Here is a 22,460-nt window from a genome sequence, read left to right on the forward strand (position 1 = left end):
CCTAAGGATTTACCGGAGACATACTGGAAGCTTCTGTGCAGTGGCAGAAGTTGCCTAACTCAGTGCATGCTATAAATTTACGAGTGTGATGACATGAACGGAGGCAGGTTGATGGCTTTGGGGGGGAGATCAGCCAGAAGCCCCTGGATTCATATATTCTCATATGTGGTGAAGCACATATAAATCTCAGTGGCAGGTATCTGAAACAGTAAGACCAGTTGAACTCTGGTGTCATGCCTCCAGAGAGGCATTGATAACATCACAAGATCTGCTTCCTAAATCACCACAAACTCTGAAATGTGTTGGCTTTCCAGTTCTGTAAGGCTCCTTACATTTACACTTCGATTTGATTGCCACCTCTCTGCAGTGATTAAAACCACATGCAAAAGGACTGCTGCTGAGCCTTAACTTTATGCATTGAACAGTCAAAGTTCGAAATAACGAAGGAACAAAAAGAAGATTCTTAAAACATCACAGGTGAAAATCAACCTTCTCAGGGAGTTTTCAACATAAGAATTCATCCTCATCCTCATTTAATCACAAAGTGCACCAATGCTGCATAAGCGTATCTTCGTCAGCTTTCCAAACGCTACTATTCCCTTCCAGACTAACATGCAGATATCTCAAATCTTAAAGTCATTAGTGATCTTCCCTGGATGATCTCTCTTTTCCCTGATAGTTTGCTTCCAGAGTTCATTGCTGAAAATAGGGTTAGGTCCTGATACTGTTTAACGCAGCTAAGGCCTCATTCTAAGATTCCTATCAGCTTCCAGGAGGATTCATAGAATAAGACTCTTGTTTCTGAGGAAGTTTATCAATATCAGGGCTTTCTCAAGGGTGTCACAGGCAGAAACACATCTTCTTGCTCCCCAGGCAGTTCAGCACCGGTGCAATATGGGGGTAAACTGTACCAGTGCCATGGCCCTTTGGGCTTTGTGATTTCCTTAGCATCCTGAGGAATGCTCAGAACTTCAAGCATCTGCAAGCACATCTTCATCTCTCCCGTCAGGCATGATTTGCATTGCGCACCTCTTGCCATGCTTGCATATAAATTATGCATTAGCGACAATAAAAGCTCATTCAGATCTGAACAGTCGCACATTAGCAAAGCCATAATGGCCATGGTTCTTCTTCAGACCAGTCTGTCCTCCTCCACTTCTCAACCTGCTTGTTTCTAAATCACTTTGCCCAGAAAGACTTAACCTTTTCCCCGCCCCACTTCAGCCCCAGTTTCTGTCTCTGCAGTTTCCAGCTCTAAAGCCCTAAACACTCCAGTGGCTGTAGATCAAGAGCAGGATTGTCCAGAGCCTACTTGCTCAGCTGTGGAAGCAAGACTTTGACAGGGTCAGCAAGGACATTGCTGTTCCACAGGGCAAGAAGAAACTCCATGTTCTAAACCTTGGGAGCAAAAGGAGCTTCATTTAGACATTTTCATGTATTTAGCATAAGTAGAATTATGCCTTTAACCCATCTCCATCTTGGGAAAACCTGACTCACTTGAGCCCTTATTTTCAGACATGTATATTGTAAACCAGAATGCCAAACATCTAAGCTTTCAGTCCAAATAGTTAATAGCTTGACAAATATCTGGCCAGCTGAGAAGCAGAGCTTTGTAATGGATAGTGTCAGGCAGGGACACAGGGGAAGTGCTAAAACCAGAAGTGGAAAAAGACTCCAGCTGGTTTGGTGCTGTCAGTTGCTGCCCAGTGCACTGCAGTGCACAGCTGCTCACAGGGAGAAGAACCCAGATGAGATTACTCATCAGGGTTTAGAATACAAGAGGGAGGAGAGCACTCAGGAGAGACATCCCCCAGGCAGCTCCAGAACAGCCACCAATAGATGACAGGAAGCAGGTCTTGCACGACCTGCCCCCCGCCATGCCCAGCCATTGGGCTTTCCAAGTCCCTCTTTTGGTGCATAACTTTTCCAGGTATTTTATAGGCATCCATAGCCTCCCCATCACAGGCCCAGTTCCAGCCGGTTAGGCAATGTGCTGTGGAGACAACCATAGGTGGAGTTCTCCACATACAAACAGGACACCTCTTTATTCTACCTCTCTCACTCACCAGAGCACAGTGTGGGACATGGGAGTGAATGGATGCAGCAAGTAAGGCCAAAGCACTAAGCCTCAGCACAGGCATCTGGGGGTACAGCTGCTGCTCAGCAAGAAGAAATCAGAGGACCAAAACCTCAATGTTAGTACAAGGACAAGTTACTCTGTCCTAGCCTGCTGGTCCTTCTATCCTTGTTCTTGCCCATCCTGAGCACCATTCTGTAGGATGAATTCCTGGCGTCATTTGCTGCCTGCTTTGTGATTTGCAGCACTGCAGAAGCAGCGCTGAATGTTACAACAAGCTTAGGTTAGATTCCCTTTTCTGCCTTCTTCACGTGGTTGAAAATGACCCACAGATACCCACAGTCCCTTGGCCTTGAGCCTGAGCCTCCTGCTTAGCATTAAAGCTCCTAAAAATATTCACTCCTTTGTCTGTCTGGAAGTCTGGAATCAGCTAAAGTAAATATTATTACTCTGAGTTGGTCCCATTTGCAAACAAGGAAAAACAGTCTTGTAACTAATTAGTTCTTTCTTCTCAAGTACTTGTACCCATCTATAGTAATACTTGGGGATTAGGAGTCTGGAAATGCTAAGTGTTACCAGCATAATGCAACAACCCCCCGCCCCCCTCCCCACCCCCCATACCCTCAAGGACACTTCCCAAACGTGATTTGTTTGTTGTCATAGATACTCACACAAACAGTTGCATTCCAGGACTCACACTTGCCAGCAGCAATAAGCTCTACATGTCCTAAAGAACAGACTGGGCTGTTGCGGGCAAATGCTGCATCACTGTGCCCTGTTCAATGGATGTGTTCGGTTCCAGTCCTCCCACACTGCACTTCCTTTATCCCTGTCTCAAGCAGAGTCCTACCACAGGCAGAAACAGACAAGCGGGGTATTTCACACTGATAGCTAGGGCCTGATTTTTCACCTCAGTTTCTGTTCCAGTAATCCAGCTAGATACCTACTGTGCTTGGCCAGAGGCACTCGCTCCATCTTCTGATCTGTTCTTGGTTTGATCAGCATAACACAGTCCTAATCAATAAGAAAGAAAGACAGGGATGAATCCCAAGGCGAAGAGGAAGAGACCCGGCCCAGCTGTTTTTTAAACTCCACTGTGATAGGGAGAGGTGTATTCCCCAGCAAGTTAATACAGAGCAGGTAGAAGAACCAGTTTTCCCCACTTCCCTATTTCCAACAAGCAAAATGAATGAAGATCTGCTGGAATACAGGAACAAGAAACGGGCAGAGAAAAAAGAACCAGGAGTCCCACTGGTGCCTGGTAGAAGGACAGAAAGGCACTGACAAGCCAGTGGCTGGCAGAGGAGAGGTGTTTGAGGGATATTCTGGGAAGAGAAAAACTAAGGAAAAGCTTAGAAGTAAGGAGAATAAAAATGAACAAGAAGAGCAGAGCAGTGGCTCCCAAGCTGTAGCCCTTGCTCCGCAGAATGATCTCTTTGGAGAAGCAAGCAAAGGAGGTAAAAAAGACATTTTCAGCCTTGGCTCTGCAGAATGCAGAGAAGAAAGGGGCCATGGACTGACACAAGCAGAGCAAAGGGGTAGCAGAAACAAGGCACGAGATGCTGGAGAGGCAGAACTGTAAATGGAGGGATGAAAGAGGCACAGAAGTGGGGGGAGGGAAAAATAGGGACAGCTAGAACCAAAAACTTATAGAAAACATGAAGTGTGTCCACGGCAAAGAAAAAACAGCACCACCCAAATGTGTGTGGCAGCAAGCAAGCTCAGGTGAGTGTCTGGAAAAAGACTGGGTTGTAAGGGAGTCATGTTTGAGTACAGAGAGGATGGAGGCATGCAAATGGCTGGGAATGGCAGCCTGTTGTTCTTCTTCTGAAGAGAAAATAGATTTGCTTCTGAAATCCAGTTGTTTCACTGTTTTCACTGGCCGTGGGGTTTTCAGAGTTTACATACTGGGGACCATAGCAGCAGAATGGCTGATGGAATATAAGGCTGATTCAGGGCATTGTGGCATCAGTATGCCAACATCTGTAACAAGCTGTTGACGAGTTAACTTTAGTGCTGAATTCCAAGCGAATTCCACAAGCAGAGACCTGCATGATCTACCATAGGAAATCCAGGCTTACACTGGAAATGGGGCTAACATCTAGCACACCTGTAAGAGCACTTCCCTCCAGTCTCCTTTCTCCTTGCCCTCCATCACCTTTACCTTGGACGAAACAGCTCATCTCTTTTTGAGTCAACCAGCAAAATACACAATTACACTCAAATTCAGCTGCCACAACGTACCACTAAGATTGAGAGCACAACTGAAAGTAGGTTCTTGCGTGGTTAATAAAACATCCAGATGCATTTAAATAGAATAAGCTCATGCCCTTTGGTTTGGGGCATCGTCAAGCATGTCAAGGGCACATGAGACAAGGCTTTTGTTCTTCTTTGAGCTGATTATTTCCCTTGAGAGCACTAGCACTTTGTGAGGTGGGCAGTGTGCTGCATGGGCTGGTAAGCATCTAGGCAAACTCTTCCCAATACAAAGTTAGCTTTAAAGTTCATCTGACCCAATCCTATACTTGGACCGAATCATGCCTTAGCACTGACAAGGTTGGAAGGTAGCATTTCTGTGGACAGAACAAGACCTTGCCTGAAGCCTGGGGCTCATCCATTTCTTCCAGAGTAAATGTGTTTCAGTTTTACTGAGGATTTCAGCACAGGGAAAGATCAGACTCCATCAAACAGGTTGGGTTTATTACCCAGGTCAGAGTCCAGGGCTTTGAAGTCGTTGTGCATTTCAGCCCTGTGCAGACACAACAGAAACTAGAACTATTTATACTACATGACTTTACACACACCCAGCTATTAGCACCACAAACTAGCTGTGTTTTGTCTGCTGTGTCAGGCATCCTTAGGGCTTAAGCAAGAGCATTATTTTGAGTTACCATCCTAGGCTGAATAAGAGACATTTAATGGTGCCCATCGAGGGGCTGCTAGTTCTCCTTAGGCTCTACTTGTACAAAATAACATCAACACAGTACTATTCAGTAAGAGCCCATACCAAATACAATATTGTTTGACTTGGGGAAAGGGTGTAGAACCATAAAAGAGCTGGTTCAGGATTTTTACTGAGGTATTTACCTAATCCAGGAAACTACATCATTACCCTCAAATAAAATCTGTTCAGATACTCCCCTCCCTCTTCATAGAGCATCCCACTGACTCAGTAATCCTTTGGTGGTTGGACAGGAAGTTTACTCTTTTGTGCTCCCCATCACACAGGGAGACTGACTCTTTCCCACAGATTTTTCTGGAAAGCGTTCTAATCCAGCAACCACTTTTGAAGATACTGGTTTAAAGCATGGCTATAAGTTAAAGGCTGCAGCCTGTGTAGCTGCAGGAGTCCTCACCATATTCCAAGTCAAAATACAATTGCTCCAAGGGAGCAAATTCCATAGCCGGAGCTCTGCCATCATTTGTATTGCATACATGTGCTTCCCATCATGGGTTCAGCTCTTAGCTGCTACAGAGGGGGTAATGCTATGCCCAAAGTATCATTTCACCTTGATCCTCTTCTGGGAAATCATGTATAATCATGGGTTTATTCTTCATGTATTGCAAGGTTTGCAGTTGCAGGAGGCCTGGGAACCAGTGGGAGTGAAGGTGGGAGCAGCTGATTGTAGCGTCTCCCACGTATGTGCCTGTATTTCATTCCTGTCAAAACCTAATCTTTACATTCTTTGCCTGAGGGAGCTCTGCTATCCTATAATAAAGCCTTTCCAGACAACTGATCCTCTATAGAGGCCTGTGAAACAACGCATTTAAATCTCCAGTACTGCAAAACCACATACAAAAGTAGTGTAAAATGTAGTAAGTGAGTAAACCTGCCCTTCAAATTGCACTTCCCACACCACCTTACCTCTCACACCACTTTGGTAGAAGGAAGGCACTGTGTTTCTACCACGAGTATGGGCTGCAAGTCCAGCTCCAAATTCCCAAAGGACATCCCTGTGCCTGTAGGCCCTCCCTACCAAAGAGATGCTTAAAAAGCACATCACTAAACCGTCATGTAAACAAGCAATATCAATAAAAAAAGCTCCATTTTGTGCTTATAACCGATTAAATTTCAGTGCATACCACTGTGTAGGATGTGCAGAAGAATTCGGTCACTTGGGCACGGCCAGAGCCCTACAAGAGGTATTTAATTCTGTATGGGGCTCCAACATTATTTTCCTATATTTTCCTCACACTTTTTCAAATCACCAAAGTAGAGATTCTAAACTATTCTTCTTGCTACTGAGCTGTTTGGTGGTTAGCATTGAACATGAGTCTGTAAATATGTGGAACTCTACATACAGATTCTCTGCAATATTCTCCCATATTGATCCCATTTTGCCCTGGTTTTACACTGTGTACAACTGACTGTGATTTATTCAGATAAGGCTGCACAAGCCAATTGGAATGGACATTGAAGACTCATGCACTGTGACTGTTTTCATATGCATGCAATTGCCACAGATTTATAATGGAATTGTTCATTTAAACACTTGTGCAGGCGAAAGAGAACTGGATCTCTTGGAGTAGGCAAGAACATTAGAAGCAGCAAAGCACAGCAGCATGTTTGGTTGCCTTTTTTAAGACCATCCTATGTGTCATTTTCAGCTTCTTATTCCCCACTGAAGTTTTTCTTCTGCATCACAAGTGCTTTCCAGTCTTAGCTCTGAGTAGTGCCATTAGCCCAGCACTACAGTATTGGTCTCAAATGAAGTAGCAAGCCACTCTCCCAAGCAGTAATGTGATGCCTGACAGATGCTGATTACACATTGTCCTTTACAAATGCTTAAAGTCAAGTCATGGCCAGGCAGCAGGTCAGGGGAACAGCGATCCATGAATGGGACAGCCATGGTATAGCGGTTGGAGAGGACAGTATGCACATACAGATCATTTTCATCCAGGGAGGCAAAAAACAAGGCAAGTTAGACTTATGCCAGACTGGACTGTATTGCTGCATTGATACCATAGACCTAAGGCAGATTTAGAGTTCTAGCTACTGAAATGTGTCTGGTGCCACCTTCAATATCACCTCAGATTTATCCATCTTTATAATGGTGTGAAATGATGCAAGTGGTTATAAAGCAGATAAAAATCACATCATTTTACCACTCTTGCATCAGGTAGGCCAGGTTGTCTTAACCACTGACAGAAAAGGTTATGTATTATTCTTATGTGCTGTATTTATCCTAGTGTTTCAATAAGGGTAGATCAAAGCATGAGGCTTCTCTGATCATTTTCAGGCTCTGAGTCCCCAGTTTGCCTGACAGACATAAAGGGTGCAAATGCTGCACAGCACATGCAGGGAGTTTGGCATGCCCCAGGTGCATTGAATTTATTATACATGCACACAGCTATCCATCCAGCACATAAGCCATAGGTTCAGAGAGCGCAGTCATTTCAGAGAGTGCTAATACCCTTGAAATACTTCAAGTACCTTTCACAGTCAGGTGGTGGCAGAAGGAATACAGCACCGGCACAACCATTACCATTGCAGAGCAAGGAGAAGGGATCCTGAGAGAGCTGACATGGAGCTTAGGTGCAAGAGACACTTCTCCAGGTGCTCAGCCTGCCCAGGGCACCATTTCTCAACCCTTCTCAAAGCATTATCTTCAGGTTCAAGTGACGGGCCAGGGCAAAACACTTTAAAGCAGCCATGCTCATTCTTACAGCCTTCTTTCCCATCCAGAGACACATTTTGTTCAGCTAACACCTTGACTTCTAAGAAGCAAAAGCAATTGCTCAAATTTCTCATAAACAGCTCCCACAGGACAAAATGCTCTGTCTGTTGCATTCCAAACCCCAAAGAAACTTGTGATGTTGGAGGGCAAGTTATTTCTTTTGGCTAGCCTTGCTATGAAAATCGCATGCTTTATTTTCCTCTTTACAGAATTCATCTTGTGTTAATAAAGTACTGTTGATTCCTTCTGGCTGACTCTGCAGGAAAGCTATTCTCACAAAGCTTCTAGTCTGAGCTGAAGTAATCTTGCTTAAAACTGGCCATAATTGTTTCAGTCTCTTAAGTCTAATGCTAAGCACAGGAAGCACTGCCAATTCAAGTCAGGACTCAGTATTCTATGAAGGCAGGATAAGCTGACCAGAGGTAAGGAATTCAGAAAACACAAGGAGAATTTGACCTGGCCTTTCTTTGAGCCAGCTTCTGTATTTCTGACCTTGCTCTAACGAGAAGGGAAAGATAGAAGAAAATCAAAACAACTGAGTGTTTAATGAGAGTTGTGTGCTCCAGAATACTCATTACTCCATCAGCCAAGTCCCCCAGTTGTGGTGCTGGGCCCTGAGGGGAGTTCTTCCTCTGCAGGAAGGGTTGCTCAACCCACTGTCCTTCCAGCTGCATTGAATTCCTCAAAAGGCTGTAGACAGTCAACAGGAAGCTAACACTGGAAATAAGCCTGGAGACAGTCTGACAATGAAAGAGGAGGAGCAGCCTTTCACCTTTGAGACAGCCCCTTGAGGAGGATGGGCTGCTTCACAGCTCCAGTAAACACGGGATGATAAACCAGTCCAAAAGAGAAGGAAAGGCAGGAAAAGAAGTTTAGACCTAGGAAACAAAGCATGGGTGCAGTGTCCAATGTCAGATCTTCTCTGTAGAGAAGCAAACCAGCAGGATTTCTGGTTTTCTCAAGCCTGTTTCTGGTAAGCAGAGATTTTACCCCAACACAAGTACATACAGTCAGTCCGATGAATTCCTCAGTAACAAGGCCAACAGCTACTTGAGGCTGCTGTGTGACACCATAACATGCCCTGCTCTTAAGTTCAGAAACCATGCCCTCCAAGGGCAGGGATGAAACATCCAGGTGTCCTTGGATCTACCAGGAGATGCTTCCACTGTGGCTGCAGAGAGCCTCACATGAGCTTTACCAGCAGCTCTGCCCAAACCTGTTCTGCATGGCAGCAGTCAAGCCAAAAACCAGCAAGTAACCTTATAGGAATCTGCTTTCCAGTCCCTTTAATCTTATTTTCATTTCCATACCATGATGGGTAAACTTAACGCTTGTCTTCTCTAGGTTTGTCTGAGCTTTCAGCATGGGTTGGATGGTACAAGCTCTTGCAAAGGAGTTCAGAAAGCAATTTCTCCCAGTGATGAGTTAATTCAAATTTGAGCTCTGAGAAAGCTTTTGGCAGTACTCTTTGAGGGGAGGGAGGGACATGTAAAATCAGAGCACTAGAACATTGTGTGAGTGGTAGTATTGCCAGATGTTTGTGCTGAGTTTTCCCTTCTATTTTTTAATTGAAGACAATATAAGAACTATAAATCATTTGGTTTCTCCTTGGCATTATTCGTGCCCATATTGCCTCTTGTTGTCATTCAGCAGTTTAGCAGTAATTTGCAGTCCTGCCTTCCCACATCTCCCATTCTTTTCAAGAAGAAAAATCTATTGCTGTTTTAAACCAGGAATAATTTGCCAGAGTTTCAAAGGTAACAATAGATCAAAAAATTCTTTTCCCTCCTTTTCACCTTATGGTTTTTACAGCAGGAAGCAGGATAGCCAGGAATCCTGGCAAAGAAGGCTCAGACCCATGTCTGCCTGAAGGTGAAAACAGAGATTCCCTTTTTCTTTTCCCTGTACACTGATTACCTATTGCTATCCTTAAAAGACCAGGAGGACCCTCGAAAAGGTAAAACAGCTTCATGACAAAGCAGAACAGACCATTTCACTGTAAGAACTCAAGAAGCTTAAGAGCAACTGTACTAGGTCAGCCAAAGGTCTACCTTTCTTGGCCAATAATGCTATGTGTAATAAAACTATCAGAGAGAATTACCACAGCCCACATTTAGTTCTGTCCCCTCCAACAACTGTTCCTAACTATTACTTGGCTTTGAAGCTCACTTCTATCATTTCAGATCTAAGGCAGGCATTGAGGACCCAAAAGACCATCTAATTACTATAGTTACTATAATAAAGGCTATCACCTTTCCCCACAAACCTTTCGCATTCATTCCTTCATGGGAGTGTTTCTCCTTGCACACTGTTGGCCCCACAACATTTGATCTTACATTTTTAAAGCTGAATATTTATGCAGAACAATAAAGTTTCCAAACCTCCAAACACTTCTCCCTGTAAGACATTCCACTGAATTACTTCCATGCATAACCATCACACATACAAGTAAATGCTTGGAGGATCAGGACCTCAGATAAAACATCACTTGGAATATGTCTTTGTCCAAACCCATTAAAGATGACAAGAAGCCTGCGGAAATTTACCTTGCTTTATAAGTAATTCTGCATTTGAGTAGGTTGTTTTTTCTGGAAGTGGCTTTTCAAAGAGCTAAAACACACACAGACAAAAGGGAAGAAAACACTGCAACAAAGACACCTCAAATAAACCAACACTGCTATTTAAGAGAACCCATGTCAGGAAAGATTGCAGAAACAGGCAAGAACTCCAAAATAACAAGGGGTTTATTTCTTTAAAGGGTTCCCCCACCCTTCATTTTTGTCCTTTTCTGTGCAGAACACTCTGCTGTCCCTCCACATACAGCCCTCATTCATCCCTTTGCTGCTGCACACAGCCCACATCCTTTCTTACCCTGAAAAGAGTTAAATGCTCCTTTTTCCTCCAAAGAGCAATTTTTTATTTCTCCTGACAAGGCCTTTTATGCAATTAGCTGGAGAAGCCATGGCCAGAAAGAAAGAATAACATGTGTAAAATCATGCCAGAGGACAGAGTAAGTAGTAACTTGTTGAGTCTATTACAGGAGAAAATGTTTAAATCAATGGTGTGTTCCCATAAATCAACAGCAATATTTAGCCTTAACTGTAACCATCCCTGAGCAATGTGGAACAGGGAGAAAACACTTAAGCAAAACCCAACAGTGATGCTCCTGGAACAAGGAGGGGAGTGAGCAGCAGATGGGTAAAGCACAGCGTGGGGTTACCTCCAGGCAAGGAATTGATTTGATGGGTCAGAATGGAGGTGCCACAGCATTCAGGGTTGAGCAGGACTTCAGCAGAGACTGCCAATAACAGCGACTCCTACCAAGCCTGGTGCTGATTTGGAGATGGTAAAGAACCATTCTCATCTAGTTAAAACTTGGACATGGATGCAGGTTGTGTGCTAAACCAGAAATTAAGCCCAAATTGCCAGAACTTTGTGCTACGGGATCAGAGACAGAAGGGTTTGCATTGCAAACCAGAGATGTTCATTTCTTTTTAATTATACTTGACAGATCTAAGTTATTATAAGAGGAACAGGTTTGGGAATGGGGAGAGCAGTAACAGTGAACCAGAAAACAGAATTTAACTCAAGAAACAGCACAAAAACCTCATCAGACCCTTCTCTTTTTTTGTCTGGGAGAAGAAAGTTGTCTCTTTTCAGTCCTCCATCTTTGTTCATCCCCTTACTCTTCTGCTTGAGCTGCTTTGATTCAGATTTAGGGCCCCCATTCATTCCAATTAGATGGCTTTTCAATAAAACTGTTCCCAAACCCATGCTATGCTCCTGTTGACAGGATTTCACTACTTTCCAGAAAGGTAATGGATTTCTCACATACCAGTTTCTAAAGGTCCCTTCTTCAGCAGTGTTCTCCACAGAACAGAACCGTTTTATAGTTCTATTACAGCAGTGGCTCTGACCCAGAGAAGGATATTTTGCCTATCTTGAACTCTGGCACTCATCAGTTTGATTGGAGGCAGAGAAAGCAAAGCTCCCAAACACAGATTTCTCCCCCAGCCTGTGTTTGTGCTGCGGATTGCCCCCAGATTTCAGTTGTTCATTTAGGTGAACGGTTTTACTAGAACTGCATCCTCCGATGAATCCAATAGGGTTTGCTTCTGCTTTCGCTTGCAGTCCTTAACACAGCATCAGCACTCCCACTGAAGCTATCGTGTTGAAAATAGGAGTTGCTTCTTCCAGGTCTGGCATTTACACGTTTTTATGACATGCTGGAAAAGCACAATTGGACCATTTCCCCCCATGCAAATGTTGAGACTATAATAAGTAACAGATTCATTGAGTTTTGACTTGCCTCAGAACTAGGTGTTTCTGACATGTACCACATCCCTCAAATACATTACACACTCCAATACTCTTATCAAGAGCATGAGCTTTCTGCGTTCTCCTCTCCCCATCAACATGCAGCCAGACTTTCCTGACCACCAGTTCAGTTTGACAGCACTCAGTGACACACAGAGGAAGCATCAGGGTGTGTGAGCTGTGGATGATCTGTCAGACCTGGTGACTGATGTGCAGTGTCAGGGTGCTATAAATATTGAAAACCAAAATAAATGCTGACCAAGCAGCGGGGGCTTTTAGTTCACTCAGCCAAGAGAGCAAGCTAAATAACAAACACAGGCTGAAATTCACACATCTCCAGTGAGCTAAAGCCCTACAGTGACTGTGTTTGACTCAACTTTTGGAGTCACCAAAAGACACAGATGCGGGTGCAATGCTCTTTTACTCCCCAGTTCAAGTTTCAAGCTGGTTGCTGACTATGGGAACCTCTGAAGCTCCACCTTCTCTAAAGCCTTGGTTTATAGGTTGAGTTGTGCCATCAGTGCCGCATAGGTGGAATCAAGGATTTTCCAACATAAATCTCTCACCTACACTTCTAGCAAAACAAAAGATCATGCGAGGCTCAAGTTTGGAGCAAGTCTTACACCATCTGGATTCATTTTCTTTCAGTATGATTGCCTTAGAACATTCATTCTAATCAGGAACACTTCATTGTTTCTAGGAAGTTTCAAAAGGGGAGGGCAGTTTAAAATTATCTGAACTATTCTTGGTGCAAAGCAAGCTCAAAAGCATTCTACATGTTTGGGAGATCCTCCTTATTCAAGAGGATATGCCTGGTGGGACTGTCTTGAGCCATAGAAGACATGGAGCTTATCTGATGGACCAAAGATATAGGAATAGCCTTGGCTGGTTCATGGAATGCATGCTGGCTGCTCATTTTACCCTGGCATTTTGTCATTCTCAACCACTAGAAAACAAGCTGATACAAAATAGCTTAGTTGAATCCAAATTAGCATCTCATGACAAATGCATGAGACAACCCATTGTGATGGTTCTGAGTAGAATGCTGCCAAAAAGTGAGCGGAGAATGAAAATTGAGATTCATTACATTTCCCAGTGAACTTTTGACCAGGAAGATCAATGACTGCATTTTCTGTGCGGATCTACAGGCCAAATGAATCCCTGGTTTAACCTCTGAACTCAGAGGCTATCATAAAGAGAGGAATTTGTCTACAGGGTCAGGTATGTGCATGCTTTCCAGGCATTACAAGACTGCAGTTGCAGTTGTTGAAACCTCAAAGAAAAAGAGGAAAACCCACAGGAGGTCAGACAAGGAAAATGAGACTGAGGAATACTGTTCCCTGACAACTGGGCAGCAACTGATCTGCAAAACAACAGCACACAGGAAAGGATGAAGTCCAGAAAAACAAAATACGTGTCCCAGAAGAGAACTACCACTGAAACCTATGGTAGTTATCTCCTCCCAGGGTCAATGATGTCCACAGGAACTTAGATTCTGCATTGCCCTCAACCGAAGACCCAGTTGTAGAATCCCAGACTGTTTTGGTTTGGAAAGGACCTTGAAGCTCATCCAGCTCCAACCCCTGCCATGGGCAGGGACACCTTCCACTAGAGCAGGTTGCTCCAAGCCCCTGTGTCCAGCCTGGCCTTGAACACTGCCAGGGATGGGGCAGCCACAGCTTCTCTGGGCACCCTGTGCCAGAGCCTCGGCACCCACACAGGGAAGAACTGCCAAAGAGCTCAGCAACAAATACAGATCAGGACCTGGAACCCAGTTGCAAATATCCAGAGTTCTATTGAATTCTATAGTGCTCAGATGCACACTCACCATAAATAGCCAGAGGGCAAAGATTTCTGTCCCCAAGAGCTGCAAATGATTTAGAAGCAAAAAAGCCAATCAAAATACCAAATATAGCACTAATGAATATTGAAAGCTGGCACTGATTCCACATTCAGTGGGCAATGGACTCCAGAATGATTCTTCACCCGCAGTGAATATTGCCTTTCCTTCCCCTCAGCTGGCATTAGTAAAGTAGCAACAGTCTTAATATCAGATTTTGAGCAATTTGCTACTGCAAGCCAGGCCTTTAAAATAAAATTGAGCTGTTTTCTGTGTGTTTGTAGAAAACAAACCCTGATCTAAGTTAACTGGATGATGCAGGGTTTTGAGGCCAAAATACCATTCTTGCTAGAATAAAAGTAGTAGTAATAATAGAAAATATGCTAACAATAAGAGCCCTGTGTTCATTTCTGGCTTCTGGGGATGCAGTGACCACAGGTTTGCATCTGTTTGCATATAGAACTAGTAATTGTTGAACATGCAACAGACTTGCAATGTTCAGTTACAGTCACAGATGGATAATTGTTTATTCTTCCGTAATTGGTGTTACATTAATACTAGCTAGAGGTCTAAACCCTACACGTGGTGCTGTAGAAACATAACAGATGCTGTGTTCCAAGGATCTTCATTTAAAATTGAGCCTCCTGCTCAACAGCAGGCTAGGAAAGTCCCTGAAGGTACCAGTTGTTTAAGAAAGGAGAAAGGAAAGCAATTTTTATGAATCACATTGACCTTTCTGAGCTGTTTCCTTCTCCAGGGAAATTTCATTCCATTCAGAGGAAGCATTACCATTCGCTTTGAAAGCAGTGGAAGGATTTGCCTCCAGTGTCAGAAGGGGGTTTGGTAGCACCATAAAGATGGTATTGCCAAACAGGCAGAAAATCTTCCGAATATCACCCAAAAAGTTACTGAAGTGAACGAAGTTCAAGACTTATAAATATAAATGGCCTTTGGACTGTAATTGCTTCTATCTTTTAGTCTCTTTCTGAAGGGTCTGGAAGCACCCTACGTTATCCATGGCATCTGTGAAGCCTCCTCACCAGCTTCCATCACCACCAAATTGTGCAAGTATATTGAAATCGTGAAGGGTGGAGATCCTCCCATGGGAATACAATCTGGAATTTGTAGATTAAAACCCAATTTAAATAAAATCAGTATTTATTGTTTAAAGCTGGATGTTGAAAGCAGAGGGTAGAGCTATAAGCAGGCACACTTTAAGCTAAGGCTCTGCTGTAGAGTGAACTCTCAGTGTTGATGGGCCACAGAGCAAGAGACACGGGTTTGTAACTGTTTCAGTGGATTTCCTGTCCAAAAAGCCACTGTCATGAGCAGCAGCTCAGCTCTGTGTGTTTGAACAGGAGGGTGTGCTTCCCCACCAGCTAACAACTTGGCCAACGAGGTGAAAAGGTATGGACTGTAATTCCTTTCTCACTTGTGTTTCTCGCACAGGCACATCGTGGGCAGGTTCCCTGACTATCCCACTGAAGAGGCAGGAGGGTCAATGGCTATTCTTTCTCAGAATACTCCAGAGCAGGTACTGTCACTTCTTTAATGAAGAAGGTTGATGGGACTGGGGAAAGTATTGCCACAAAACAGGTCTGTTTAAGTAAGTTTTCATAACAGCAGCCTCTGGTACTCCTAGGTGAGTCAGGCATGGTGGCTGGTTGTGGGCTGCATGACCTCTGCGGTCCTTAAAGCTCCCCTGTTGAGAGACACAGTTGTGTTCATCCGCTGCCTGCAACTGATGGTCTAACACAGGCATGGTAAAACAGCATTTTGGATTCAGTCTTTCCTGGAATCATGGGGCTATACAAGCAGTCTTTGTATAGTTTAAGCAGATATAAATACAGACTAGCCCAGCATAAAGCAGAATACTCTAACCATCAGTTGCCTTGCTTACAAAAATAGGCAGGAAAACTGCTACAAACAGCTCTCTGTGCTTTACTAAAAGTGAGCTCAGGGCATGCTCCTGGTTTTAGCCAAGTTCAGAGCATTCTAAGGTCAGCCTTGAAAGCCTCTAAGCCTCTCTGTTGTTCAGTCCCAGACAGAGCAAAGGAGACCTCCTGGTTATGTTTTCAGCTCCTAAAGTAGAAACACATGCCAGAGTCAACAAGGCTTTGTTGGCTGCTCTGAGCAGTGGGGGAGCCACCCAGCAAGTGTGGCTTATTGCAGGAGAAGCCTTGAGGGAACATGATGCTAATCAGACCTGCTACCAACAGGGATAAACACAGTTTGGAGAATGGTAAAAGTTGTACTGAGCACAACTGGATGTGGTGGGAGATGATGGAGAAATAAAGTCGTCCTTTGCTTTGAATTCCCTTCTTCAGCTATTTTGCCATCTTTCTTGGGCATCTGCTTTCTCTTTGCATAAAAACATAATAAAGGAAAACAGAAGTCTGAAGAGATGGTTTTGCTGCCTGCTTTCCCTTCAGGAAAGAAAAATACCTGGAAGAAAACAACTACACCTGTTTTCTCAACATATTTTCACTAGCTATTACCTACTTTTCAAAGGCTTTGTCTTTTTCAGCCAGCACAACCAACTGCAGAATGTATGCGACAACCTGAACTCAGAATACCACTGGCAAAAGAAAGTTCAGTGCGATCATGATTTTACCTGAATGTCAGACAAGTAAAACAGTTTTTGTTCAACTGAGTCAGCTGCATATTAAAAATCCCTAAGGCAACTGGGTTTGTTCCACACTGGTCTACTGGGCAACATAGGAAATGAAATCCTGGCCCCATTGAAGTTAATGGGAGTTTTGTCCTTGACTCCAGGGGAGACAGGATTTCACCTCTTGTATATATTAGCTTCTGTGAATGGGTAGGGTGCTCCTCAGTTAAACTCCATGAAAAATCAAGACCGAAGTGTATTTAAAAAGTGAGCATTTTATAAGGCTTGGGTAAAGACACTTTGGGGAAAATAAAATACAAATTAATCACTTCACGAACCATTGCTGCGTTATTATACATTCTATATTTCTTTATCCTTTGACAACTCTGACCTTACTTGACTTTGTAATGAAGCTGGCCTCCTGCACAAGCTGCTTCCATGACATTTTACAAATACCTTTCCAAAGGGGATGCCAAAGAGTTCCCCATGCAGAGTACTTGGTTTAGTTAGGAAAATACATCCTCTCTCTCGACTAAAGAGAAGCTTCTCTCTACATACTCTTCAAGAGAAATTTAAGGTTCTAAGACACCAGTGTAGTCTCCTGCATCTGTTCGAGGTGTTTGTCCCTAATGGGTTTTCATATTTGCTCCAAAGATAACTGTCAGATGTGGCAATTTTTAGCTTTGCCCTTATCCTGCTGCCAACAAAATGATGATCTCTTCCTGTAGTTCATTAAGTCTCATCACCATGAAAATAAGCCAAGGAGTTGTCATTTAGCAGGCACATCCCCCCTCTCCCAACTCCCCCTCATTTCCAATCTTAAATAACTTAGCAGGAAAAGAGATGCTTATGAAGAGTTTGGTTGTACATTTGATTGCATTGCCACATTATGGTAATCACAGCATCGGATCCAGCAACATCTAGAAAAGCAGGGGGAGGAAAAAACCCTGTGTGTTAATTGCTGTGCAAACACAGACCCCTGATCCTGGCTTGACACTCTGGGCAATATACTCTGTAATTGCTGTTCATTACTACCAACAGCTGAAGATCCCCATGAATCCCTGTAATCAGTAAATGGCAGTGCAAGAGATCCCCAGAAGATGGTTAATATTAGGAACCCTGACTATTCCAAGGTAGGGACAGTAACACACTACTATGCAATCAAATGCTGCAGTAATCACACACTTTTGCACTGAGAAAGTTTGGAAACACACTTGAACCAATGTATAAATAGCAAAGTCAATTTGACTTCTGGGGGTTATCAGGTTAGAGGAAAACATCTTTTCAGCCTCAAAAGAAAATGTTACTGGAGAAGAGTCATCCCTCAGTAAGAGTCCTACATCAGGGGCTTTGGGGAGGCTAAAATTCATCCTCTCTTACTGAAGCACATGCTCAGTGTTCAGAGTTTTATAAGGGCTTTCAGCATCATTTCAAAAAGAGGCAATCTCACAAAGAAAAGGGCAGTCTAAAATAATTTAGGAAGACATCTGCTTTTATTTCCACTATGAAGTTTTCTTCAGGGGAGAAAAAAAAAACAACCCGGTATTGTAATGTGGGTGAATTGCTCAGTATCTCAAACTAACCTTTGCTTGCTCTTCCCTTTCTTTCCTGCTCTTTTGTCAGATTCTTCAGGCATCTTCTTGTAGCTGGAGGGAAAATTGCTCTGTATAGAAGAGTACAAGCCAGTCAAGGTTACATACCCAGCCAGCTTCACCCCAGCTCCCAGGCCTCTGCAATTCTGGAGCTGCTGAGAGCAGAGGTGAAAGCAGAGCTGGAGAATCTGCACCAAAAGAGCGCAGAGAAGGTGTATCTGACACAGAAAAGGAAAGATACATTTGCTCTATCATTCCCTCCTGGGAAGCAGGGAGCTACTTCAGAAACGTCAGGCTCCACATGCATGATCTTTAAGGTCCCTTCCAACCCAAATCATAGAACCCCAGACTGGCTTGTGTTGGAAGCAACCTTAAAGCTCATCCAGTCCCAACCCCTGCCACGGGCAGGGACACCTTCCACTAGAGCAGGTTGCTTCAACCCCCTGTGTCCAACCTGGCCTTGAACACTGCCAGGGATGGGTGTCCCATGATTTCACCAAAACCACTTGGCATCTCAGACTACACGTGTGTTGCCAAAGCATCCAGAGAAGAGACTGTACCGCTGTTATTTGGACACAAGATCTCTGCCTGCAGTCACTGAGCTTGTGTCCAGATGCGGCTATTTGTGTTCCTGTGCATTTCATTCAGTGCTAATTGCAAGCACCATTTTCCTATTCCCTATATGAGCACTTAGTTCAAGCCTTCACACCATATACTAAACACATGTTTTTGTCTTGCCATCTTGCAGAACAGATGAAGGCAAGGCAGAAGGATAAGGAAAGCTCAACCATTAAGTCACATTATAGCAGGTTCATAAGAACAGAAAATCTACATAACCCCTTTGAGTATCATTCATCTGTATAAGAACCTGAAAGCAAATAATTCCAATCAGAGTCTGGATTTACTTAAATTATATATATAAAAAATTATAGATATTAAATTTTTATATATATACACACACACTATCACCAGTATTTACTCAAAAACACTGCTTGAAATTAAAAATTTTTCTCAAGCACATATGTATGTAGAAAAAACCCACCTTTGAGATATCAGAAACCACTACAGTGACCCTTTGGTAGGGAGTCATAGCAGAGAGTGGATGTAACAAGGTTGGGTTTCTAGCAGACTACTAGCACTAGGATACACTTTGAGTAGCTCTGTTGGTTTTGGATACAACAGGCCTGCTGGGACACTAAAAACCTATTTTGAACTCCAGTCAATCTGTTAATCTATCCGAGGGAATGAAATGCTTCACTGCTTATCACCGCAAGATATGACTGAATGGTGCTCGGGGTTTAAATTACCATATTTAATTAAATGTAAGATACTGAAATGCTTGGGGAAATCCACTAATGAATTTCACTGGCTGAAAAGCATAGCCCTTATCGTTGTCCCCTTCCACTGCCCAGGCTTCAAAGCATTAAAAGGCATTCCTTAGAAAACAAGTACTTTTACTGTTCTAGGAAGCATCTCTTCCAATTGGAAATGTTTCATTTTCTACTCTTTCATGGTACTGCCAATAGTAACATACCATTAATAAACTTCAATGACCACAGCGTTTCTGATTTATACTCATCAGTAAATGATCCTAGGATTCCTCTCAGGGACAAGAGTACAATGAAAGGTGCCTGGGAACAAGAGAATGGTAGGAAAAGCGAATTTCACCCTCTGCCTTTTTCAGATAATAAAGTATAAATGGCCAGGAACTAAAGTTATGGAAATTGATGTAGCTGTACCCAGTTATCTGCTGGTAGTAGCTTGCAGGGATAAAGATGCTGGGCTATCGATGTGTATCTGTCAGAGTTTGTCACAATATCTCTATCCACTCTCTCAGCCACCAGAACAGCTTCAGTCTTCAGCCATATATTGAAATTAGACATGCCTTGAGGCAAGCTCTCAAAATCCATCTCTACAAAATCAATCTGCCTTGGAAACACTAGGACAAATTAATAATCGGAGTTCCAAGTCCAGGGGGAACGTCAGATTGTATGTCATTAGAATACTGTGCTCCTGGGTGGTTTCAGGAATTGGTCTTACTATCCCTTGCAGCTGGGGACATAGAAATCACTTCTTTCCCAATGGGAGATTGGGATAGTCAGCGCCTGTGCTGAAGTGTGCTGGTGTGAGTGCCCTCAGCAAAAATCAAAAGGACTTCTCTATAATGGTTAACCACTCTGGAGTTTATAGGGGACCACCAAGCAACATATTGATTGTCATGTTACCACAGTATTGGAAAGCTGAAAGTGAAGGAGGAAAATACACACTAGCTCATACCTCCTACAGGACATGTATAACACACTTTTTGACCAAGCTCTTCACGTTTTCCTGTCTCCTTCAGGTTGCTGCAGAACTGGCTGCCAAAATGGAGAAGGCTTTGGAGAAAAAGGACCAGAAGGGCAAAAAAGAAAAAGGAGAGAAAGAAAAATCCAAAGACAAAAACGACAAGAAAACTAAAAAGAAAGTAAGGGCATCCTGCAGTGAGAACAGAGCCAAAGTCCAGCCTAGTCAGCCATCTGTAGGCAGACACTAGTAATTCACATTAGACTGGTCACCAGGGCTTCAGGCCTGGGTTCAGAAGACAGAACCGGCTGAAGCCAGTCCCTCTCAGCCTTTCAGTGACCTTGATGATTCTGGGGAACTGCTTTGTACCTCTTGTGTTTTAGGAATGGCCATTGCATGGCATGGCTCAGCTCAAGGGGAAGAGCTGAGTTAGGTGCAAACTGCCAAAGACATGGATGAGGGAAAAACACACATTAGGGCTTTGTCATCATTGCCAGGACAGTGTGCACACTCTTTTCACAGCATTGCTGCTTCTTTTTTCATGTATATAACAAAAGGCTGCCCAGGTAGCTAACCAAGCATCGCCACTTTCCCTGTGGGGTACAGAGAAGTTAGTCACTGCCACTTCCAGAGCTGCCAAAAGCATGACAAGGAGAACATAGCATTGCACCAACATTGCTCTTCACCACCTTTCTCATATGGGACACCCATTCTGCTGGAGTGCAAAGCTTAGTCTCAAATTAGCTCCCCACCTTAGAGCTTGTGTGGATTTCAATATCATCTATAAGTGCAGTTCTTACCTGGCCAGCTGTGTCTTTTGTACTGCAAGCTAGTGCTTTATAAGCCTGTAAATAGCAGTCATGCATTTTCAGTACACATTTTTAGGACATGAATTATCTTTTGCTGTAAGTCATAGTGGACACCACTTAAAGAAGGATATACTCCCCAAAGTCTTCTATGTACTAAGGGCTGGTTTCACAGAAGGTATGCTTCCAAATTGCTTTGGGAGTAACTTCACTGAGGAAAGAACCTGTGAAACAGTGCAGTGACCAAAAGGCATCTTCAAAAGCAAACTGTGCAACAAGAATTGTAGGACTTTGCTGAAGCAGCAACTTTTCCCATCTACTTTATTGCATAAACAAAGTTGAAACAATATTTTATGGGGTTTTATTAATAAGGGTCGTTAATCTCTCCGGGAGTGTGTGGAGGAGAAGGGTGAGTTTTGTGGGGCAAAGCTGATTCCTCACTACAAGTTTTACACAGATTCATTGTAAGTCCTAGCCCTAGAATAACCATTCAACAAGAAAAGATGCTTTTCTTGGACAACAGCCATTAATCTGGCCAAAGCTCTCATAACAGCTAGCCAGGAATGCTAAACTATGTGAATTTAGGAAGCCTCAGTCTATCTAATTGGGAGGTAGAAATCCAAGTGTTAACTTGCAGCTCAGCATCTTTGCTGGTTGCAAATGCTATTTGGACCATATAAAACTATGTTTGGGATTTTGGGGCTGGGGTTTTCTCCCTTTTGGAAATGAAAAGGGACAGCAGGCTGGAGGAGCCACGTACATAAATGTGCTTCCAAGCTCTTTAAGCCTGATCTTGCATTGCTAACTAGGAAGGGTGGTTGCTGCTCGTATGCAAATAGGATATTTGTTAGGCTCTGGTCACACATGTCTTCAGTCATTTATCATCAGGGTGACACTGTCACAGAGTGCACTATCACAGCAAGCAGTGGAAGATAAAATTACTGGTACCACTTCGTTGTGTCCTAGTGGCAGAGCAGAGCCAACCCGTGGGAGAAAGGAGTATAAGACCTGCAGACCTAAGCCAAATAATACTGATGGCAAAGCGTTTGTTGTAAGTAAGACTTCTGGTGACTTGTACTAGTGCCACTTCAAGGTGTAAGCGCTTAAGTCAGTGTACACACTGCAGAACTCTACAGGAAAACTCAGATAAAAGGGTATATATGAAGGTAATAGCTCAGAAAGGCTTTTGAAACTGGAGAGTTTAAAGCCCCTTGTCATACACAGTTATAGAACTCTAGCATCTCAGAGAGCCCATT

The 22,460-nt window shown here is 43.4% G+C and overlaps 1 protein-coding gene across 1 annotated transcript in view; it reads left to right on the forward strand.

Annotated features, from left to right (window-relative positions):
- The window catches only part of IQCA1 (IQ motif containing with AAA domain 1), a 95,134-nt gene that overhangs the window by 33,618 nt on the left and 39,056 nt on the right, over positions 1-22,460 (forward strand). Inside the window, exons 7-8 of the mRNA XM_065669639.1 lie at positions 15,362-15,446; positions 20,457-20,579. Coding sequence (XP_065525711.1) covers positions 15,362-15,446; positions 20,457-20,579 — 208 coding nt within the window. The remainder of the gene's footprint in view (positions 1-15,361; positions 15,447-20,456; positions 20,580-22,460) is intronic.

Source organism: Lathamus discolor, chromosome 3 (assembly GCF_037157495.1).
Source record: "Lathamus discolor isolate bLatDis1 chromosome 3, bLatDis1.hap1, whole genome shotgun sequence".
Lineage (NCBI taxonomy): Eukaryota > Metazoa > Chordata > Aves > Psittaciformes > Psittacidae > Lathamus > Lathamus discolor.